At 43.1% G+C, this 22114-nt stretch overlaps 1 protein-coding gene across 1 annotated transcript in view; it reads right to left on the reverse strand.

The window, feature by feature from the left end:
* PHF20 (PHD finger protein 20) overlaps window positions 1–22114 on the reverse strand; it is a gene marked incomplete at both ends in the record, with an annotated part of 90448 nt that overhangs the window by 46841 nt on the left and 21493 nt on the right. Inside the window, 3 exons of the mRNA XM_080716406.1 lie at window positions 1062–1175; window positions 11339–11726; window positions 15657–15736. Coding sequence (XP_080572532.1) covers window positions 1062–1175; window positions 11339–11726; window positions 15657–15736 — 582 coding nt within the window. The remainder of the gene's footprint in view (window positions 1–1061; window positions 1176–11338; window positions 11727–15656; window positions 15737–22114) is intronic.

Here is a 22114-nt window from a genome sequence, read left to right on the forward strand (position 1 = left end):
TATTTATTTTGTGGTGCTGGGGATTGAACCCAGGGACATTCTAGCCCTGAACTATACCCCCAGCCCAATTTTTAATTATTTATTTATTTTTGTGGTAGTGAGGATGGAACCCAGGGGCATTCTCCCTTTGAGCTACACCCTATTATTATTATTTTTTTTTATTTTGAAACAGGGGCCTCACTAAGTAGCTGAGGCTGTCCACAAACCACAGTCCTCCTGTCTCAGCCTCCGAAATGCTAGTATTACAAGCATGCACCACCACGTCCGGCTTATTATTTATTTTTGAAACAGGGTCTCACTAAGTTGTAGAGGGCCTCACTAAGTAGCTGAGACTGGCCACAAATCCAGATCCTCCTGTCTCAGCCTCCCAAGTGCTGGATTACAAGCATGTGCCACCACACCCAGCTTCCTATTTTTTTGTTTGTTTGTTTTACTGTACTAGGGATTAAACTCAGAGGCATTCTACCTCCAAGCTATATACTCTAGCTCAATTTTTTTTTTTTTTTTTTGAAACAGGTTCTCACTAAGTAGCTGAGGCTGGTCCAAAACCTACACTCCTCCTGTCTCAGCCACCTAAGTGGGATTACAATCTGCCACCACACCCAGCTTATTTTTATTTTGAAATAGGTCTCACTAAATTGTGGAGGGCCTCACAAAGTAGCTGAGGCTGGATTTGAACTTGCGATCCTCCTATCTCAGCTTCCCAAGTACTGGGATTACAGGTGCGCATCACCACTCCCAGCAATAAATATTTCTAAAAATCCACTCCGAATAAAAAATCCGTCCCCCACCCTAAATCACTAATTTTCCAGGAGAATCTAAATCAAATGTAGTTTTTGAAATTAATATGATACTACCGAACCCAACATTAATACAGTATGTGTTTCTTCTAGCAAAAACCCCTAATTCAACCACATTCCCCACTCACATTAGTTTATACAAACAGAGCAACCATTACAGCCTAGAAGGAAGAGAGGACAGAAGAGCCGTAAGGGAGGTTGAGCCAAACAATGTCAAATTCTACACACACACGCACGCACGCACGCACACTGGACACTTACATGAATTTTTGTCAAGCCGAGGACGCTTTAATGGAATGTCACTTCCTTTTGATATTTTCCGTCTTCTCAATTCCAATGTTATTGGCTGCAGAGTTTGAGAGTTTGAATCTACAGCTAAGATGTACACAAAACCAAACAAAAAAGATATGTAACTATTTGGTGCCCAACTCTGCATTCTTATATATAAATTATTTTTACAGACACACACACACACATATGTGCAAACATTCTTGGATTATAAATCACCAAAAAGGGCATTTTTACTTAAGGTAAATGAATAGCAGTGAAATGATTGAGAAATTACTTCCTTTGGGAGACAGATGCGCGAACCTTGCAAACTGACACCTTAAATCTCTCCTTGTGGTCTCTCCTATGACTGAGCTTTTTAAAACCCTCTCTTTAAAATGCCAGCCCCGCCGGCGTGGCGGCGTGTGCTTGTAATCCCAGAGCCTCGGGAGGCGGAGACAGGAGGATCGCGCAGGTTCGAAGCCAGCCTCACTGGCTTAAGAGACCCTGTTTCTAAATAAAAATATAAAACAGGTCTGGGAGTATAGCCCAGAGGTAGAAGGGTTCCATCCTCAGTACCACAAAAAAATTAAAAATAAAATAAATAAATAAATAAATAAATATAATAAAATGGCCAGGCGTGGTGGCGCATGCTTGTAATCCCCGCGCTTGGGAGGCAGAGACAGGAGGATCGCGCAGGTTCGAAGCCAGCCGTGCTGGCTTAAGTGACCCTGTTTCAAAAATATAAAATAGGTCTGGGAGTGTAGCCCAGAGGTAGAAGGGCTTCCAGAAACCCCAGTACCACCAAAAATAAAAATAAAAATAAAAAATAAAATAAAATGCCACCCCCAAGATGGGGTGTAGTTCAATGATACAGCGCTCGCCTAGCATGTATAAGGCCCCAGATTTGATCCCCAGCACCACATGAGAGGGGGAAAAAAAAACCCAACAGTCCAACCTGACTGCTTAAAAACATGACAGCGGCCGGGCGTGGTGGCGCACGCTTGTAATCCCAGGGTCTTGGGAGGCGGAGACAGAAGGATCACGCAGGTTCGAAGCCAGCCTCGCTGGCTTAAGAGACCCTGTTTCCAAATAAAATATAAAATAGGCCTGGGAGCCTAGCCTGGAGGTAGAAGGGTTCCACCCCTAGTACCACCAAAAAACAAACGAACCAAAAAAAATGAAGGTGGCTGGGCGTGGTGACGCACGCTTGTAATCCCAGCGCTTGGGAGGCTGAGACAGGAGGATCACACAGGTTCGAAGCCAGCCTCAGCTATTTAGTGAGGCTCTCAGCAACTTAGTGAGACCTTGTTTCCAAATAAAGTATAAAATAGGTCTGGGAGTATAGCCCAGAGGTAGAAAAGCTCCTGGGTTCCACCACCAGTACCACCAAAAAAAAAAAAAAAGACGTGGAAGCAATAGTACTTTACTCTGTGTGTGTGTTGCTAGGGATTGAACTCAGAAGGCATTCTACCTCTGGGCTTCACCCCCAGCCCTATTGTTATTTTACTCTTTATTTTGAAACAGGGTCTCACAAAGTTGCAGAAGACCTCATTATTTGCAAAAGTAGCAGAGGCTGGCCTCGAACCTGTGATCCTCCCATCTCAGCCTCCCAAGTACTGGAATCACAAGCGTGCGCCACCACGCCCAGTGAATATTAACATTTATAGTCTCTCTCTTTTTTTTTTTTTTTCATATGTGAGGGGGTACTGGGAACTTTACTGAGAGAGTTCTACTACTGAGCTACATCCTCAGCCCTTTTTTACTCTGAAATGACCTGGTTAAGTTGTTGAGGCTGGACTCATACTTGGGGGTCCTACCACCTGAACCTCATGTAATTTTTTTTTTTTTATTGGTGGTACTGAGGATTGAACCCAGGGGCATTCTACCTCCAAGCTACAACCCCAGCCCTCTTTTTTATTCTTTATTTTGAAAGAGGGTCTTATATTGTGGAGGGCCTCACTAAGTAGCTGAGGCTGGCTTTGAACCTATGATCCTCCTGTCTCAGCTTCCCAAGTACTGGGATTACAAGTGTGCGCCACCACGCTAGGCTTTACAGGTGTGATTCTCTTAAAAAACGAATACAAACAGGTCTCAGAAGACTGGGCTATTAAGCGTTGCAGGCAAAGCTGCTGATCTCTAGCAGAGCCAGCTCCCACATAATTTAGCTATGCAGACACTAAGCTCTCAAAGAAGTATTCACTTTTCATTTTTAAGCTTAAAACCCAAGAAGATGACCCCTAATCTGAAAGATGAAAATTCACTAGGACATGGGCTCATGTTTGGCCAAGCTGACCTAGGAGAGGAATACAGAGGTTTGTCTTCCTGGCGGTGAGTGGTCAGATGTAGAGAAGGCAGCAGCTAAGAGACCAGGGAGACTGACCCTGACCCCGGAGACGTGGCGAGGTGCTGAATGGGAGACGGGCCGCCGGCATGGGGCGGTCTAGCTCGTGCTCCCACATTAAGACAGCTTCTGACGTCATTCTGGAAGTATATGCTCTAGACCAGCAGAAGGAAATCAAACTCAGAAAAAGCTAAAAAAGAAAAGAAAATCCAAAAGGCTGAAAGAAGAGGAAAAAAGAAAGCAAAACCGAGGGGGAGGGATGTAGCTAAAGAAAGGATGAGAGGAGAGAGAAGGGAAGAGGGGAAGAAAGAGAGAGGGAGGGAAGTAAATGGAAGGAGAAGGGGAAGGAGAGGAGGAGAGGAAAGATTCACCTCAGGCCCGCATCTTGCCTCCAGTGCTCACTCTCCAACACGCCAGCGTTGGAGAGTGAGCTCTAGGTGCTGGGAACTTGGATGCTGCTCTAGGAACTTGGATGACGCACGTTCCAAGTCAAACACAAATACACACAGCACACTCCAAACAGCTCTGATCCTGTTCCCAATCAGGTCTACGCCAGGGAGGGAACTCAAAGCTCTCCACCAAGTCGATGCAGTTATTCTAGCGATTGTGTGTGATTGGAGATTGAACCCAGGGGTACTCTGCCTGGGAGCAACCAACACTTCTTTGTACATATGCATGTGTGGTACCGGGGAAGAACCTAGGGGCAGTCTATCTCCAAGCTATACCCCCATCCCTATTTTACTCGATTTTTGAAACAGGGTCTCACTAAGTTGCTGAGGGCTTCACCAAGTAGCTGAGGCTGGCAGCAAACCTTGGACCTGCCTGTCTCAGCCTCCCAAGTATTAGAATTATAAGTGTATGCCACCACATCCAGCTTCCTTGTTATTCTCAAACAGGGTCGGGCTAAGGTGCGGGGCTCTCCGTGAACCTGTGATCCTCTTGTCTCAGCTTCCCAAGGACCGGGATTAGAGGAGCGAAGCAGCGTCTCTGACTACCAAACAAGCTTTTGTTTTGTTTTGCTTTTTGTAATTGGGGGTTGAACCCAGGGGCATTCTATCTCTGAGCTACATCCCCAGGCCCATTTTTTTTTTTAAACAGGGTCTTCCTAAGTTGGTGAGAGTCTCATTAAGTTGCTGAGGCTGGCTTTGAACCTGTGAATTCTCCTGTCTCAGACTTTCAAGTACTAGTAGTGGAATTACAGGCATGCGCCACAATGCCTGGCTCCAAACAATTTTTGTTTTTGGGGGTAACTGGGGATTGAACCTAGAGGCATTCTATTTTTATTTCTGATTTGAATACAGGGTCTCACTAGGTTTTTAAGAGCCTCGCTACATTGACACAGTTGGCCTTGAACCTGTGTTACTGTCTCGGCTTCCCAAGTACTGGGATTACAAGTATGTGCTACCACATCTGACACCAAAAGAATTTTTTAATAAAAATTTTTAACTATATGTTCAAATTTTGATACCATCAACAAATGAGGGCTGACTATAAAATGTGCTTCCCATTCATATGGGAAGTTTAACAATTAGCATTGCCAAGTCTTCAGGTAGACATTCTGATTGGAGAGAACTGAGGCGTAGTTGGAAACTATTTTTTTTTTTACAAATGTTCGAGGGAAGAATGAATAATCCACTTGGAAAATACTCTTTCTCCCTTCTCCTCTGTGTGTGTGTGTGTGTGTGTGTGTGTGTGTGTGTGTGTGACTGAGGACTGAACCCAGAGAGGCATTCTACCTCTGAGCTATTCCTCCAACACTATTTTTTTATTTTTATTTACTTATTTTATGGTATTGGGGATGAAACCAGGGCCATTCTACCTCCAAGCTATACCTCCAGCCCTATTTTTTTATTCTTAATTTTGAAACAGGGTCTTACTCAGTTGCAAAGGGCCTCACTAAGTAGTAGTTGAGGCTGTCTGCGAGTCATAATCCTCCTTTCTCACCCTCCCAAATGATGGAATCACAAGCGTGCACCACCATGCCCGGCTTTATTTTATTTTTATTTTTCTTGGTGGTACTGGGGGTGAAACCCAGGGGCTTTCTACCTCCAGTCTATACTCTCAGACCTATTTTATATTTTATTTGGAAACAGAGTCTCACTAAGTTACTGAGAGTCTCACTAAGTAGCTGAGGCTGGCTTCGAACCTGTGGGACCTCCTGTCTCAGCCTCCCAAGCGCAGGGATTACAAGCATAAGCCACCATGTGTGGCCTGGATTTTTTTTATTTATTTATTTATTTATTTATTTATTTATTTATTTATTCTGAAATACTGGAGATTGAACCAAGAGGTATTCTACATCCAAGATACACCCCAGCCAAAATAAAAAAAAATTTTAAACAGGGTGTCACTAAGTTGTAGAGGGCCTAAGTAGCTTAGACTGACTTTGAACCTGTGATCCTCCTGTCTCAGCTCTCAAGTACTGGGATTAAAAGCCTATGTCATCGTGTCTGGCTCTATTTTATTTTTATTTTGGAACGAAGTCTCATTAGGTTCATGAGAGTCTATTTGCTGAGGCTGCCCTCAAGCCTGTGATTCCTCCTAAGTACTGGGATTATAAGCATGCACCACCACAGCTGGCTTACCCTTTCTTTATTAAATTCTTCCTGGCTAATATGAAATCCCCCACTTAAAAACCAATAAGCAAGCTGGGCATGGTGGCCCACACTTGTAATCCCCACGCTTGGGAGGCGGAGACAGGAGGATCGTGCAGGTTCGAAGCCAGCCGCACTGGCTTAAGAGACCCTGTTTCCAAATAAGAAATATTAAAAAAAAAAAAAAAAATATATATATATATATATATGTATGTATGTATGGGAGTGTAGCCCGGAGGTAGAAGGGCTTCCAGGAACCCCAGTACCACAAAAAATAAATAAATAAATAAAAATAAGATGGCCACCCCCCCCATGTGTGTGTTATGTTTTGTGTGTGTGGTACCAGGGATTGAACCCAGAGGCTTTCTACCTCAGAGGTATTTTTATTGTTATTTTGAAATAGAAAATCACTAAATTGCTGAAGGCCTCACTAAGTTCCTGAAGCTGGCCACAAACCTGTGATCTTCCTGTCTTAGCCTTCCAAGTACTGGGATTACAAGTGTACACACCCAGGTGACCCCCTTTTTCTTTCCTTTTTTGTTTTTGTTGGGTTTTTGTTTGTTTTTTGCCATGTATGTTGTTCTGGGGATTGAGCCCAGGGGCACTGTACCTGAAAGCTGTACTCTAGCACTTTATAGTTTTTGTTTTTGAAAAGGGTCTCGCTAGGTTGATGAGAGTCTAACTACTTGCTGAGGCTGGCCACAAAACCTATGATCCTCCTGTCTTAGCCTCCCAAGTAATAGGACTGCAGGCATGTGCCAGCATGCCTGGCTTTGAATGCTCCTTTTCTTATCTGAATGAATTCATGTGTTTTCACAGAAACAATCTGCAAACTAGGGCACAACTACTTCTGTACATACTCTCTAGAAAACACAAGCCAGAGCATGAAGAGCTAAAGAAAAATCAGTTTCAAAACACTCACTTCTCACATATACTACTTTCTAAACTGAGCTGAGGACACATCTGTTTCCTACCAGGTAACATTTTCCACTTCTCTTTGCATAAACCCTTCCCCCACTTTACATAAAAAGGTCTGCCTTAGCTGGCTTACACTTGTAATCCCAGCATTTGGAAGGCTGAGACAGGAGGATCACAATTCACAGACAGCCTCAGTTACTTAGTGAGACCCTATTTTAAAATAAAGAATAAAAAATTGAGCTGGGGGTATAGCTCAGAGGTAGAATGCCTCTGGGTTCCATCCCCAGTACCGCAAAAAAAAAAAAAAAAAAAAAAAAAGTCTGTCTTTAACCAAGTGTGGAGGAACACATTTATAATCCCAGTACTTGACAGGCTGATACAGGAGGATCACTGGTTCGAGGATAGCCTCAGCAAATAGTGAGTCTTATCAACCTAGCAAGACACTGCTTCAAAATAAAATAAAATACAGCTAGAGGTGTAGATTGGAAGGTAGAATGCCCCTGAATTCAATCCCCAGTATCACATACAATAAATAAAACAGGGCTGGGGATGTAGCTCAGAGATAGAATGCCCTTGGGTTCAATCCCTAGTACAAAAAAAAAAAAAAAAAAAAAAAGTCTGCCTTTCACTTTATCCCACATCTTAAGGAAGTACACAGCTTAGAGGTTTTAAATCTCAGGAAAGCCAGGCGTGGTGGCGCACACTTGTAATCCCCACGTTTGAGACAGGAGGATCACACAGGTTCGAAGCCAGCCTCAGCTACTTAGTGAGGCTCTCAGCAACTTAGTGAGACCCTGTTTCCAAATAAAATATAAAATAGGTCTGGGAGTATAGCCCAGAGGTAGAAAAGCCCCTGGGTTCCACCCCCAGTACCATAAAAAAAAAAAAAAAAAAATTTCAGGGGAGTTCTTTATCTAAACACAGTGGTTATTTTCTCCATTTCCCTAAGAGTGGTACATGACTAGTACCATTTGAATGAACAGAACTCAATTCATCATAGGTCATGGATACCTTGGGCAACAGGACTTAATGCTCTCCTAGAAACCTGCCAAAAAAGCAACTAAGAAGCCAGGCATGACAGCCTCAGCTATTTAGCGAGGGCCTTTGCAACTCAGTGAGACCCTGTTTCAAAATAAAGAATAAAAAAAAAAAAAAAAAGCCGGACATGGTGGCACACATTTGTAATCCCAGCATTTGGGAGGCTGAGACAGAAGGATAGCAGTTCACTAGTGAGACCCTTTGCAACTCAGTGAGACCCTTTTACACAATAAAGAATTAAAAATAGCTCAGAGGTAAAATGCCCCCTGGGTTCCATCCCCAGTGCCACACATACACACACACAAAAATAATAATAACAACAACAATAGGGCTAGGGATGTAGCTAGGAGGTAGAATTCCCCCTGGGTTCCATCCCCAATACCACAATAAATAAATAAGTAAAATTAAAAATAAAGTTACAAAAAAGAAAGAAAAGCTGGGCGTGATGGCGCACACTTGTAATTCCAGCATTCAGGAGGCTGAGACTGGAGGATCGCAGTTCATGGTCAGCCTCAGTTATTTAGTGAGGCCCTCTGAAACTTAGTGAGACCATTTCAAAATAAAGAATAAAAATTGGGCTGTAGGTGTAGCTCAGAGGTTGAATGTACCTGGGTTCCATCCCCAGACCCACCAAAAAAAAAAAAAAAAAAAAGCAATTAAGCAAAGCGTGGTGGCACACACCTATAATCCCAGCACTTGGGAAGCTGAGGCAGAGGATTGCAGGTTTGAAGCTAGCCTCGGCAATTTAGCAAGACCTTCTCTCTCAAAATAAAATATAAAATAGGGTTGGGGGTCTAACTCAGAGATAGAACGCCCCAAGGTTCAATCCCAAGTAACACACAAAATAATGAAAGCAACTAAAGGATAGTGCTATCCAACAGAAATACAGTGAGAGCCATGAACGTACACCACACAATTTCAAGAATTTTAGTAGTCATTTGTGTGTGTGTGCATGTGTGTGTGTGGTGCTAGGGATTGAACCCAGGGGCATTCTACCTTGAGCTACATCCCCAGCCTGATTTTATTTTTTGTGTGTTTGGTACTGGGGGTTAAACCCAAAGGCATTCTACCTCCAAGTTACACCTAGCTTGATATTTTATTCTTTATTTTGAAACCAGGTCTCACTGAGTTGCAAAGGGCCTAAGTAGCTGAGGCTGTCCATGAACTGCATTCCTACTGTCTCAGCCTTCCAAATGCTGGAATTAAAAGTGTGTGCCACCATGCCCAGCTCTTATCTTTTATTTGTGTGTGTGTGGGTCTGGAACCCAGAAGCATTTGACCTCCAAGCTACACCCTTGCTCTATTTTTTTTTTTTTTGGTACTGGGGATGGAACCCAGGGGCCTTCTACCTCCGGGCTATCCTCCCAGACTTATTTTATATTTTTTATTTGGAAACAGGGTCTCTTATGTCAGCAGAGGCTGGCTTCAAACCTGCGCAATCCTCCTGTATCAGCCTCCCAAGCACGGGGATTACAAGCATGCGCCACCAAGCCTGGCTCCTTGCTCTATTTTTTATTATTTAATTTGAAACAGGGTCTCACTAAGTTGTGGAGGGTCTAAGTAGCTGAGGTTGCCCATGAACCGCAATCCTCCAGTCTCAGCCTCCCAAATGCTGGGATTAAAAGCATGCACCACCATGCCCAGCTTATCTTTTATTTTTGAAACAGGGTCTCACTAAATTGCAGAAGGCCTCACTAAGTAGCTGAGGTTAACCGAAAACCCAGATCCTCCTGTCTCAGCCTTCCAGTTACCGGGATTACAAGTGTGGATCACAATGTCCAGCAGTCATTTTTTATTTTGAAACAGGGTTAGCACTACTTGCTAAGGGTGTCCTAGAACCTGTGATCATTCTGTCTCAGCCTCCCAAGTACTAGGATTACAGGCATGTGCCACCATACCTGGCTCATACATTATTTTAAATAACTGTATTTTTTCCTAAATCTATATTCTCTAACCTTGACTCTTAGAAATTAACCATCTCAGGTTTTTGTTTGGTTTGGTTTAGTGGTACTGGGGGTTGAACCCTTCTAACTCCAGGCTACACTCCCAGATCTATTTTATATTTTATTTGGAAACAGGATCTCTTAAGCCATAGAGGCTGGCTTTGAACCTGCACGATCCTCCCAAGAACGGGGATTACAAGTGTGCACCACCACACCTGGCATCCATCTCAGCTTTTTAAAAAATTAATTCTAACCAAACATGGTGGTGCACACTTGTAATCCCAGCATTTGGGAGGCTGAGACAGGAGGATTACAGTTAGCGTAGAGCCTCAGCTACTTAATGAGGTCCTTTGCAACTCAGTGAGACCCTGTTTCAAAAATAAAGAATAATTTTTAAAAAAATAGGGTTAGGGGTATAGCTTGGAGGTAGGATGCCCATGGGTTCCATCCTCAGTACCATACACAAAAAAATTAATTTTGCTGTGTAGGGATCAAACCTGGCTTCTCATGTGCGGTAGGCAAGCACTTATCTGAACTAAGCTATAGCCTCATCCCTCGGCTTTTGTGTGTGTGTGTGTGTGTGTGTGTGTGTGTGTGTGTGTGTGTGTGGTACTGGGGGTGGAACCCAGAGGCTTTCTACCTCTGGGCTATACTCCCAGACCCATTTTTTATATTTTATTTGGAAACAGGGTCTCACTAAGTTGCTGAGAGCCTCATTAAGTAGATGAGGCTGGCTTCGAATTTGCGCAATCCTACTGTCTCAGCCTCCCAAGTGCGGGGATTACAAGCGTGCGCCGCCACGCCCGGCAATCCCTCAGCTTTTTATTTCGACTATGAATGTTCCCAACCAATAACCACTTTCTAGAGAGCTCATTTCATACTACACCCATGCCTCCCAAGCTTCAGCATCCTTTTGGCCCTGCTTTCTTCAGGCAAAAAACTTTTTTTTCTTCTCTTTTTTTTTTTTTTTTTTGGGGGGGGGAGTCTGTGAATTCAATTCAAAGCCTCTTACATGTTTAGCATATACTCTACTATTGGGGCACACCCCCAGCCCTACCCCTCCTTTCCTCTTTCATGTCTGTCTTGTTAGAACTCGGTTCCCTCATTCCCTAATCCTAGGTTCTCTCAGGTTTCCTTAAACTGAGCTTGTTTGAATAGAAACAGGCAAAAGGCTCACGGGCTTTGTTCTGTAAGCTGGAGTCTGAGGACAGTCTACTACCCCGGAAGCTTGGTCAAGGCCACGCTCCCCAACATGTCCATCCAGATCCATGCCTCACTTCAAGTCAGCTCCACAGGAATGACTTGCTTTCAGACCACAAGACAAAGGCAGTTACAAACAGGAAAGACTGAAGGACTAAAGTACAGGACAAAGAACCGCAAAGGCCACAGGACACTCTGGCATCACCCGTGGCAGGGCCCATTTGGGTAACTCACCAGTAGGAGCTATGGAAGGGGGTCTGCCTCGTTTTCTTTTGGGCTCCCTCAAGTTCTCTTGTGGACTCTTCACAACGTCATGTTCAGGGTTTTTATCCACTTGGGCGTCTCCAGAGTACGCCCTGTCGTTCTCTGAAATGTTCTCCTTGTCTTCCTTCTCGTTCTTGGGCAGGCTCTTCTCCAATGTCTTCCCTCTTTCTGAACAGATCAACTTTCCCTCTTTGTCAGGCAGCTTGGGTCGCTTTTCTGTTTTTAAGGCTTTGTCCTCTTTGTCTTTCTTCACATTGACTGTGGCTTTTCTCTGCTCTTTAAACTTCTCTCGTTTATCAGGAGATGATGAAAGACGTTTGTGATCTGTTTCTTTAGGCCTAGCATTACCCACAATATTCTAAAATGAGCAAAATAGCGATGAAACATATTTTGTGATTACTTGCAAATACAAAATTAGGAATTTGTTTGCAAACATAGGAAGAAAAACAAACAAAAGAGGACAAAATGCAAAGCACCACCGAACATATCCACCTGAACTCCAAGGTTTAAGAACTACATCTACACTGAATGAAAACAACTGCCATGTTAGATTCCTTCTGAGACAGTCATCTCCCTTATGATGATGAGTAAAAGTCGCTAGAGGACAGTCAAGGGGACAGACTACTATCCAGGATATTTTCTAGAAGCAATTTTTCTAGCAAAGGTATTTTATTATTTATTTGTTTGTTTGTTTTGGTCGTACTGGGGTTCCTGGAAGCCCTTCTACCTCCAGGCTACACTCCCAGACCTATTTTTTATATATATTTTTTGAAACAGGGTCTCTTACGCCAGCGCAGCTGGCTTCGAACCTGCGCGATCCTCCTGTCTCCGCCTCCCAAGCGCGGGGATGACAAGTGTGCGCCACCACGCCCGGCTAGCAAAGGTATTTTAAGGAAATGCCCTTCTTACCCTTAGCATGACTCTCCTGACACAAAGCTCCTCAAAGGTCTACCTCAGTTTGCAAGGACAGGCTGATACCAGATTTCGTGCAGAGAAAAACCCAACTGGTAACTGGAGGCTGAGCAGGAAAGGTTGTCCAAACCAGATCCATGGTCTCTGCTCCTCTCCTGGTTGAAGGCTCATTCCAACAAGCCACATCTGTGCTCCTGAGCTATTCTGAACTTTTATCCATTACAACGAAGTACCATCAAATTACTTTAAAATTCTTCCTAAAAAATCTTGTATCCTAGTGTGACTGTCTCTTAATAACGCCAGCTCTGAAAACTCTAGAACTATAATTGTATTTGTGCAAGTGGTTCGTTTTCAAGATCTCAACAAAAGGGGCCAAGAATGGTGGCACATACCTGTAATCCTAGAACTTGGGAGGCTGAGACAGGAGGATCACAGGTTCAAAGTCAGCTCCAGCAACTTACAGCAAGACCTTCCACAATTTAGTGAGATCTTGTTTCAAAATAAAAACCAAAATAGGACTAGGGGTATAGCTCAGAGGCAGACTGTCCCTGGGTTCAATCCCTGATACAACAAAAAAACACAGGAGCCACCATGTCGTGCTCAGATGGATCCTCAGCACAGAGCACGCACTAAGCACACACACTTTTGCTAGAAATAGGAAGGAATACCTAAATACTCAGCAAGTGGAAGTTAAATTGTCCCACAGAGAAAAAATAGAAAACTTTTCTTTCCAAGCCCTCTATATTATTCTAAAAAGAGGCAGAATCCCTCACTAACTGCTAGCAAAAATATAAATTGCAACCACCCTTTAGAAGGGGTTATGCTGGAAGTTTGGATCAAAAGATTTAAACTTTCAAACTAGAATGAATACTAGAACTAGAGTCTACTAAGAGATGCTGCACCCAAATTTGCAAATATCCCTAATGACCATTTGGGAATTGGTTACATAAGAGAGCTACATACATGCCATAGAATACTGCCATTATTATGCCGTATTCTTAGAGTATTAAGGAACATAGGAAAATCTTACTTTGTTAAAAGAGCAAGTTATAAAACAATATATCACAATATTCCAATCTTAAAAATATATAAATATATATACACAAATACATAAGTGTTTACAACAAAAACTACAGAAGAATATACACAAAAATTTTAACCGTGATAACATATAGATGACGGGCCTACAGAGTTTTTACTTTCTTTATGCTGTTCATTACTTTTCATGTTTTCTACAGGAAACAAATGTTTATAAGTCACCACACACACCCCGCACTGGGGATGGAACCCAGGGGTGTTGTGCCTCTGAGGGACACCCCAGTCCTATTTTTATTCTTTTATTTTGAAACAGGGTCTCACTGAGATGCAAAGGGCCTCACTTAATAACTGAGGCTGGCCAAGAACCTGCACAATCATCCTGTCTCAGCTTCCCAAATGCTAGGATTACAAGTGTGTGCCACCACGCCTGGCTATGTTTTTATAAGTTTAAAAAATAAATATTACTAGAGTATAGATTATCAAAACTTTCAGGTCAAGGTGACTACAGGAACAAAGACTCAATCTATTCTAATACTGCAATTTAAAAAAAAAGTTTAGATGCCGGGTATGGTGGCACACGCTTGTAATCCCCGCGCTTGGGAGGCTGAGACAGGAGGATCGCGCAAGTTCAAAGCCAGCCTCAGCTACTTAGTGAGGCTCTCAACAACTTAGTGAGACCCTGTTTCCAAATAAAATATTTTAAAAATGGGTCTGGGAGTATAGCCTGAAAGTAGAAAGCCTCTGGGTTCCACCCCCAGTACCACAAAAAAAAAAAAAAAAAAAAAAAAAAAATTAAAAAAATGTTTAGAGCCAGGCGAGGTGGCGCATGCTTGTAATCCCCATGCTTGGGAGGCGGAGACAGAAGGATCGCGCAGGTTCGAAGCCAGCCGCGCTGGCTTAAGAGACCCTGTTTCCAAACCAAAAAAGTATAAAAAAATAGGTCTGGGAGTATAGCCCGGAAGTAGAAGGGTTTCCAGGAAACCCAGTACCACCAAAAAAAAAAAAAAAAAAAAGTTTAGAACAGTCCATGAAGCTAATGTCAGTCAATCTTCCACACCCTCTTGAAAAAAAAAGTTCAAAAGCCACTGGGCTGAGCTCAACAGCCTGCCAAACCTGAGATAAAGTGATACAGCCAGAGGCCCTGGGAACTGAGAAAGTAAAGCACCCATGAATCCTACCTGGTAGGATCCCCACACCCAAGCCAAACGACTGTGAGTACTTCAGTCAGGTCACTGCGTGAACACTTGAACTCTGATCTGGAGAATCGAACTTACATATGGGGACATAATTGATATAATCTGCTAATTCTTAACAAGTTCACAATTCAGTCCTCCATATAATAAATCTTGTTTAACAACCTTAACACCAAAAATACTGTATCTAAGGCCCAAAGAACATTTTAATGTATAGTATGGTTCCTTAGATGCCTGAAAAGCAAATAATCAAAGAGAAAGCAATATTAGGGCCAATTTTATGAAGAGGAAAACCATCAAAAGGCAAACAACATTCTTGAATTTACTTTAAAAGTGATGTCTTAATTCTCAATGTATGTAAAGAAGAATGTGTTAAGCCAGGAGTGGTAGTACATTCTTGTAATCCCAGTACTTGGGAGGCTGAGACAGGAGGCTCTCATTCAATGCCAGCCTCGGCAATTTAGCAAAGCACTCACTCTACAACCTAATGAGGCCGTTTCCTAATAAAGAACGAAATAGCTGGGCGTGGTGGCGCACATTTGTAATCCCAGCATTTGGGAGACAGACAGGAGGATTGCGGTTCACGGACAGCCTCAGCTACTTAGGCCCTCTGCAACTCAGTGAGACCCTGTTTCAAAATAAAAAATAGGGCAGGGGGTGTAGCTCGGAGGTCGAATGCCCCTGGGTTCTATCCCCAGTACCATCAAAAAAAAAGAAAGAAAGAAAGAAAGAAAGAAAGAAAGAAAGAAAGAAAGAAAGAAAGAAAAGAAAAGAATAAAACAACACAAGATGAGAAAATGAGCTCTTGGTCTGTGTTTTTCCTATGGTGCGTAACACCTCTAGGACAAGGCACAAAGAAAGAGAAAAGAAACCAGACACCTTTGAGAAGAGACAAGGAAGGCATCCACAGGTAATGGTGCCCACGTTTTCAGCAGTTTTGAAAAAGAAGATCCGAGTTCGAAGGAAGTGACAAAGGGAGACAAGTATTTACAGCTTCTGAAAACATGTGAATTACTTTGTGAAACTGTATCAGATGGAAGAAATAAAGACTTGCCATCATTAACAAATGTAATGTCTTTATTTGAGAAACAAAAGTACAGTGTTAGCATTACTAATAACACAGAGCAAACAACTACATTTCTCACCTGATCTTTGGAAAAAGCTTTGACATGAATATGTTTGACAGTCTGAACTACGCCGTCATAAAATTTCACAGTGTAAGTACCTAAAATTTAAGAAGATATCAGTATTTTAACTCTTAGTTTCATGAATGTAGCAACTTTTCAAAGCATAAACACAAGGGAGCTCCAAGCACATAATAAACTTAAATGAGTTAAAAAAAAAAAAAACTGTTTAAGAATCACATTCATAGCTAAAAGCCAGGAATGGTGGCACATGCTTAAAATCCCAGTAGCTTGAATGCTGAGACACGAGGATCACAGGTTCCCAACCAGCCTCATCATTCTAACAATACAGTTTTAAAATTAAAATAAATTAGGACTGATGATATAACTCAAAGGAAGAATGCTCCCGAGTTCAATCCCTAGTACCACACACAAAAAATATTCAGAGCAGGGTTTGGCAATGTACTCTTGTAACCCCAGTACTTAAGAGGCTGAGCAAGGAAGATCCCCAGTTTGAGATGAGCCTCAGCAACTTTTGGGTCCATCTGCAACTTAGCAAAACCCTGTTTCAAAATAAAGAATAAGCCGGGCATGGTGGCACATGCTTGTAATCCCAGTACTTGGGAGGCTGAGACAGGAGGATCGTGGTTTGCGGACAGCCTCAGCTACCTAGTGAGGCTTTCCACAACTTAGTGAGAACCTGTTTCAAAATAAAGAATAAAAAAGTAGGGCTGAGGGTGTAGCTCAGAGGTAGGCCATTTGCCTCTGAGCTACATCTCTAACCCTATTTAAATTTTATTTTCAAACAGGGTCTCACTAGGTTGCTAAGAGCTTTGCTAAGTTGCTGAGGCTGGCTTCTACCTCCGGGCTACACTCCCAGACCTATTTTATATTTTTGAAACAGGGTCTCTTACGCCAGCACGGCTGGCTTCGAACCTGAGTGATCCCGGATATTACAAGCGTGCACCACCACGCCCAGCAAAGCGCCTAGCTTTTTTTTTCTTGTTTTTAAGAGAGAGCCAGGCATGGTAGTTCCTGCTTGTAATCCCAGCATTGGGAAGGCTGAGATAGGAGGATCTCAAGTTCGCGGCCAGTCTCAGCTACTACTTAGTGAGACCCTTTGCAACTTGGTGAGACCCTGTTTCAAAATAAAGAATAAAATACAGGGGTAGGGGAGTAGCTTGGAGATAAATGTCTCTGGGTTCCATCCCCAGTACTGCTGCTAAAAAAAAACTAAAAAAAAAAAACAAAAACAGAGACAGGGTCCTGCTGTGTTGCCACACTAGCCACAATCCTAGGCTCAAGAGATCCTGCTGTCTAAGCCACCCAAGTATCTAGGACTGGAGGTGCATGCCACCGTGTTCCGCTTTTACCTCATTTTTTAAATTCACTCCCTACTCTATCTCCTGCCCTTAACAGGACCCTGCCATTGACTATCCACTTCTACTATGTAAAGTACAGACACCTGCCTCTCCAATACTCAATCTGGGCCCAATTATTTTTCAAGCCTATTTATCTTTACCAGCATCAAATACCCAAGTCTAGAGTGACTTGCTACCCACTAAAATTGCCTATAGTATTTTCACCTCCACATCTTATCTAAGAGTTTCCCTGCCCCGACTGTGCCACTTAGTGATCCTTAGGTAGTCAGCTCAAATGACCACAACATTTTTATGCAAACTTCCAACCAGCCAGGTACACTGGCAGGTTCCAGGACAGCCTTAGCAAGTTAGCAAGACTCTCAACAACATAGTGAAACCTATTTCAAACTTAAAAGTAAATAAATAAAGGTTGGAAGTGTTGCTCAGATGTAGAATGCCTCTGGGTTAAATCCTCAGTACCAAAAAAAAAAAAAAAAAAAAAAAGCTTCATGGCCTCCACACTACTGGCAAATTTCTCCTGTTCTGACCTGTTCAAAGACTCATTTGGGAGCCAGATGTGGTGAAATACACTGAGATAGTAGAATGCCTCTGGATTCAACCCCCAGTACTGCAAAAATAAAATATAAAAATCATTTGGTAGCTGTCCTACAGAGCTTCACACTACTTAGGTCTAACTTTTTATTTTGAGTGCTAGGGATTGAACCCAGAGGCATTCTACCTCCAAGCTATGCCCCCCGGCCTGATATTATTTATTTGGAAACAGGATCACAGTAGGTTTCTGAGAGTCTCGTTGCCAAGGCTGGCTTTGAACCTGAGATCCTCTCATTTCAGTCTCCCAAGTACTGGGATTACAAGCATGCATCACCACGCCAGCTATCCCTTCTTATATAGATGAATCCCAGCTCCAAGAAAGGCTCTTCAGGCCTGAGACCGTGTCTCACATCGGTTTCTTCCTCACAAAGCGCCTACTCACAATAGACTGGTGCTTCTCAGTGTGAGCAGCAGCACTGAGAAAGACAACAGAAATTCAAGTAATCGCTGGGCGTGGGGCACACGCTTGTAATCCCCGTGCTTGGGAGGCTGAGACAGGAGGATCAGGCAGGTTCAAAGCCAGCCTCAGCTACTGAGTGAGGCTCTCAGCAACTCAGTGAAACCCTGTTTCCAAATAAAATATAAAATAGATCTGGGAGTGTAGCCCAGAAGTAGAAAAACCCCTGGGTTCCAACTCCAGTAGCACCAAAAAAATAAAAAGAAATGCAAGTAATGAGCCCCACCTCAGATATACTGAATCAGATTCTCTGGGAGTAGGACATAGAAATGATATAACAAGTCCTTCAGGTGATTCTGATGTAAAACAAAGTATGAGAATTACAAAATAGAGGGAATGATTTACCAAGGTGTCACCAATACAAAAAAAAAAAAAAAAAAAAACTTGGGTAGCAAACAAGAAATCAGGACATACAGTTAAGCCTGGAAGCGTAAACCACCAGCACTGAGATGGTAGGCTGTGGTCCAAGAAGCCTAAGGATGAAAGCATCAATTCTCTATGTAAAGCAGCTCAGCAATGACTTGAGTCCTTAAAGCAAAAGTTCGGGTCCCTGTTCTCTGCCTGTACTGTGATGTACTGTGAGGGAATTGGCAAGAAAAAGGTTAACAATGAGCAATACTACAGAATCCTAAGCAGACCCTTCTCAGGCAACCCTGGTACAGCTTTAGACAATCCTGAGATGGAGGATGGGTGAAAGCTTTTAAGAATCCCATTCTAGCCGGGCGTGGTGGCGCATGCTTGTAATCCCAGCATTTGGGAGGCTGAGACAGGAGGATCACACAGGTTCGAAGCCAGCCTCAGCTACTTAGTGAGACCCTGTTTCCAAATAAAGTATAAAATAGGTCTGGGAGTGTAGCCCAGAGGTAGAATGCCCCTGGGTTCCACCCCAGTAAGACACACACACACACAAAAAAAAAAAAGAATCCCATTCTAGCCGGGCATGGTGGCACACACTTGTAATCCCAGCATTTGGGAGGCTGAGACAGGAGGATTGTAGTTCGCGGACAGCCTCAGCTACTTAGTTAAGCCCTTAGCAACTTAGTGAGACCCTGTTTCAAAATAAAGAATAAAAAAGAAAAAAAGGGCAGGGGGTATAGCTCGGAGGATGAATGCCTCTGGGTTCCATCCTCATACCCCCCCCAAAAAAAAAAATCCCATTCTAGTTAAAGTGTGCATCTGCATGTACATGTGTGTATGCGTTTTTACTGGATATTGAACCCAGGGGTGTTCAACCTCTAAGCTATACCACAGCCCCATTTTATTTTCCTGTTTTGAAACAGGGCCTCACTAAAGTTTCTAAGGGCCTTATTAAATTGCTGAAACTGGCTTTAAACCTGTGATTCTCCTCTCAGCCTCCCAAGTACTGAGATGACAGGTATATGTCATCACACCTGACTTCTAATGAAATCTTTTTGTTCCCTGATGGTTGAACCAAGGAGCATTCGACCTCCAGGTTATTGGTATTGGGGATGGAACTCAGGGGCATTGTAACCTCCGAGCTACACCCCCAGCCCTATTTTTTTTTGCAGTACTGGGGATGGAACCCAGGTGCATTGTAACTCTGAGCTACACCCCCAGTCCTATTTCTTAGTCCTTTTAATTTTAAAACAAGTTTAATTTGCAGAGGGTCTCACTAAGTAGCAGAGGCTGACTGTGAACCTCTGATCCTCCGGACTTAGCCTCCCAAGTCCTGATATAACAAGGGTATACCAGCTCTGGCTCCTATTTTTTTTTTTTTTTTTTAAACAAGGTCCTCACTAGGCTGATGAGAATCTCACTATTTGCTGAGGCTAGCCTTCAACCTGTAATCCTCCTATCTCAGCTTCCCAAGTACTGAGATTACAGGAATGTGTCATCCTGCCCAGTAATAAAATCTTAAATATCTAATGTGATGCTGGTAAGCCACCCAAGGCTGATTTTTTACTTTTTTTTAAGTGGCACCAGGGCTGGGCGTGGTGGCGCATGCTTGTAATCCCTGCTCTTGGGAGGCGGAGACAGGAGACAGGAGGATCGGGTAGGTTCGAAGCCAGCAGCACTGGCTTAAGAGACCCTGTTTCCAATTAAAAATATAAAAACAATAGGTCTGGGAGTATAGCCCGGAGGTAGAAGGGTTTCCAGGAACCCCAGTACCACAAAACTAAAAATAAAATAAAATAAAATAAAATAAAATAAATAGTGATACCAGGGATCAGGGGTTGAACCCCAGCGGTATTCTAATTCCAATCTACACCCCCCAGCCCTATTTTTTATTCTTTATTTTGAAACAGGCTCTCACTGAGTTGCAAAGGGCCTCATTAAGTAGTAGCTGAGACTGTCTTGTAATCCACGATTCTCCTGTCTCAGCCTCCCAAACGCTGAGATTACAAGCATGTACCACCACACCCAGCTTTTCGATATTTTGAAACAGGATCTCACTAAGTTGTGGAGGACTTCATTAAGTAACTGAGGCTGGCCGCAAACCAGCGATCCTCCTGTCTCAGCCTCCCGTGTCCTGGGATTATGAGCATGTGCCCTGCCCGGCTCCAACCTACTCCAAACAGCCTCAACTACTTAGGCCCTTTTCAACTCAATGAGGCCCTGTTTCAAAATAAAGAAAAGAAAAAAATAGAACTGGGTGTGTAGCCTGGAAGTAGAATACTCCAGGGTTCCATCCCTAGTACCACAAAAATAAAGAAAAAAAATTGTTGAAAATAACACGCCTGGCTGAAAAAAGAATAAAAAAATTGGACTCAGGGTGGAGCTCAGAGGTAGAAGGCCAGGGTTCAACCTTTAGTACTGCAAAAGAAAAAAGGGGCAAATATTAAGTAGCAGTATCCAATAGCTATTTGGGGTTAGTTTTGACAATTAGTTAATTCTGAAGCTTCCACTTTTTAGGTAATTTCCAAAATGAGGTCTTTCATAAACGGCAAGTCTAAGACAAAGCTTGGATTAGAACTTAAGCCTGTCCCCTGACCTCTGACCAGTTCTTCCATCACCTCACACTGCCTATGGCCTAAGCAGAGTTCACACAGGCTCAGAGCACCTCATTATCCAAACCATGGTCAAAGGTGTTCGGGGTCACTGTCCTTAGACACCAATATCCTGGTCCTGATCTTTATTTATCTACAAAACATATAATGGATCATCCTGCCAGGCATGGTGGCGCACACTTATAATCCCTGCGCTTAGGCCGGGCGTGGTGGCGCACGCTTGTAATCCCCGCACTTGGGAGGCAGAGACAGGAGGATCGCACAGGTTCGAAGCCAGCCGCGCGCGCTGGCTTAGGAGACTCTGTTTCCAAATAAAAATGTAAAAATAGGTCTGGGAGTGTAGCCCGGAGCTAGAGGGCTTCCAGGAACCCCAGTACCAAAAAAAAAAAAAAAAAAAAAAAAAAAAATCCCTGCGCTTGGGAGGCTGAGGCAGGAGGATCGCACAGGTTCGAAGCCAGCCTCAGCTACTTAGTGAGGCTCTCAGCAACTTAGTGAGACCCTGTTTCCAAATAAAATATAAAATAGGTCGCTGGGCGTGGTGGCGCACGCTTGTAATCCCCGCGCTTGGGAGGCGGAGACAGGAGGATCGCACAGGTTCGAAGCCAGCCGCGCTGGCGTAAGAGACCCTGTTTCAAAAATATAAAATAGGTCTGGGAGTGTAGCCCGGAGGTAGAAGGGCTTCCAGGAACCCCAGTACCACCAAAAAAAAAAAAAAAAAAATTATATATATATAAAATAGGTCTGGGAGTGTAGCCTGGAGGTAGAAAGCCCCTGGGTTCCACCCCCAGTACCACCAAAAAACAACAAAAAAAGTATAATGGATCATCTTGAAATTTCCTGCCTTGATCTATTAAATACTGCCTAACTTGGACATCAATAAAGCAGAAAGAACAATAGACAGTGTCTTAGGCCTACTTCTGTAGAAAGGCTCAAAATCTACTTTCATGGTTTCATGTGTAACTAAAAGAGCACATTCCCATGGAATTCTCCCATGGGTTGCTGGAAAAAGAGCTCTCCTGTGGCTACAAGCAATATCTAACAAATAACATGCAAATGACAGAAGTAAATAAAAAAATTGCA

Source organism: Muscardinus avellanarius (genome assembly GCF_963383645.1).
Source record: "Muscardinus avellanarius genome assembly, chromosome: 19".
Lineage (NCBI taxonomy): Eukaryota > Metazoa > Chordata > Mammalia > Rodentia > Gliridae > Muscardinus > Muscardinus avellanarius.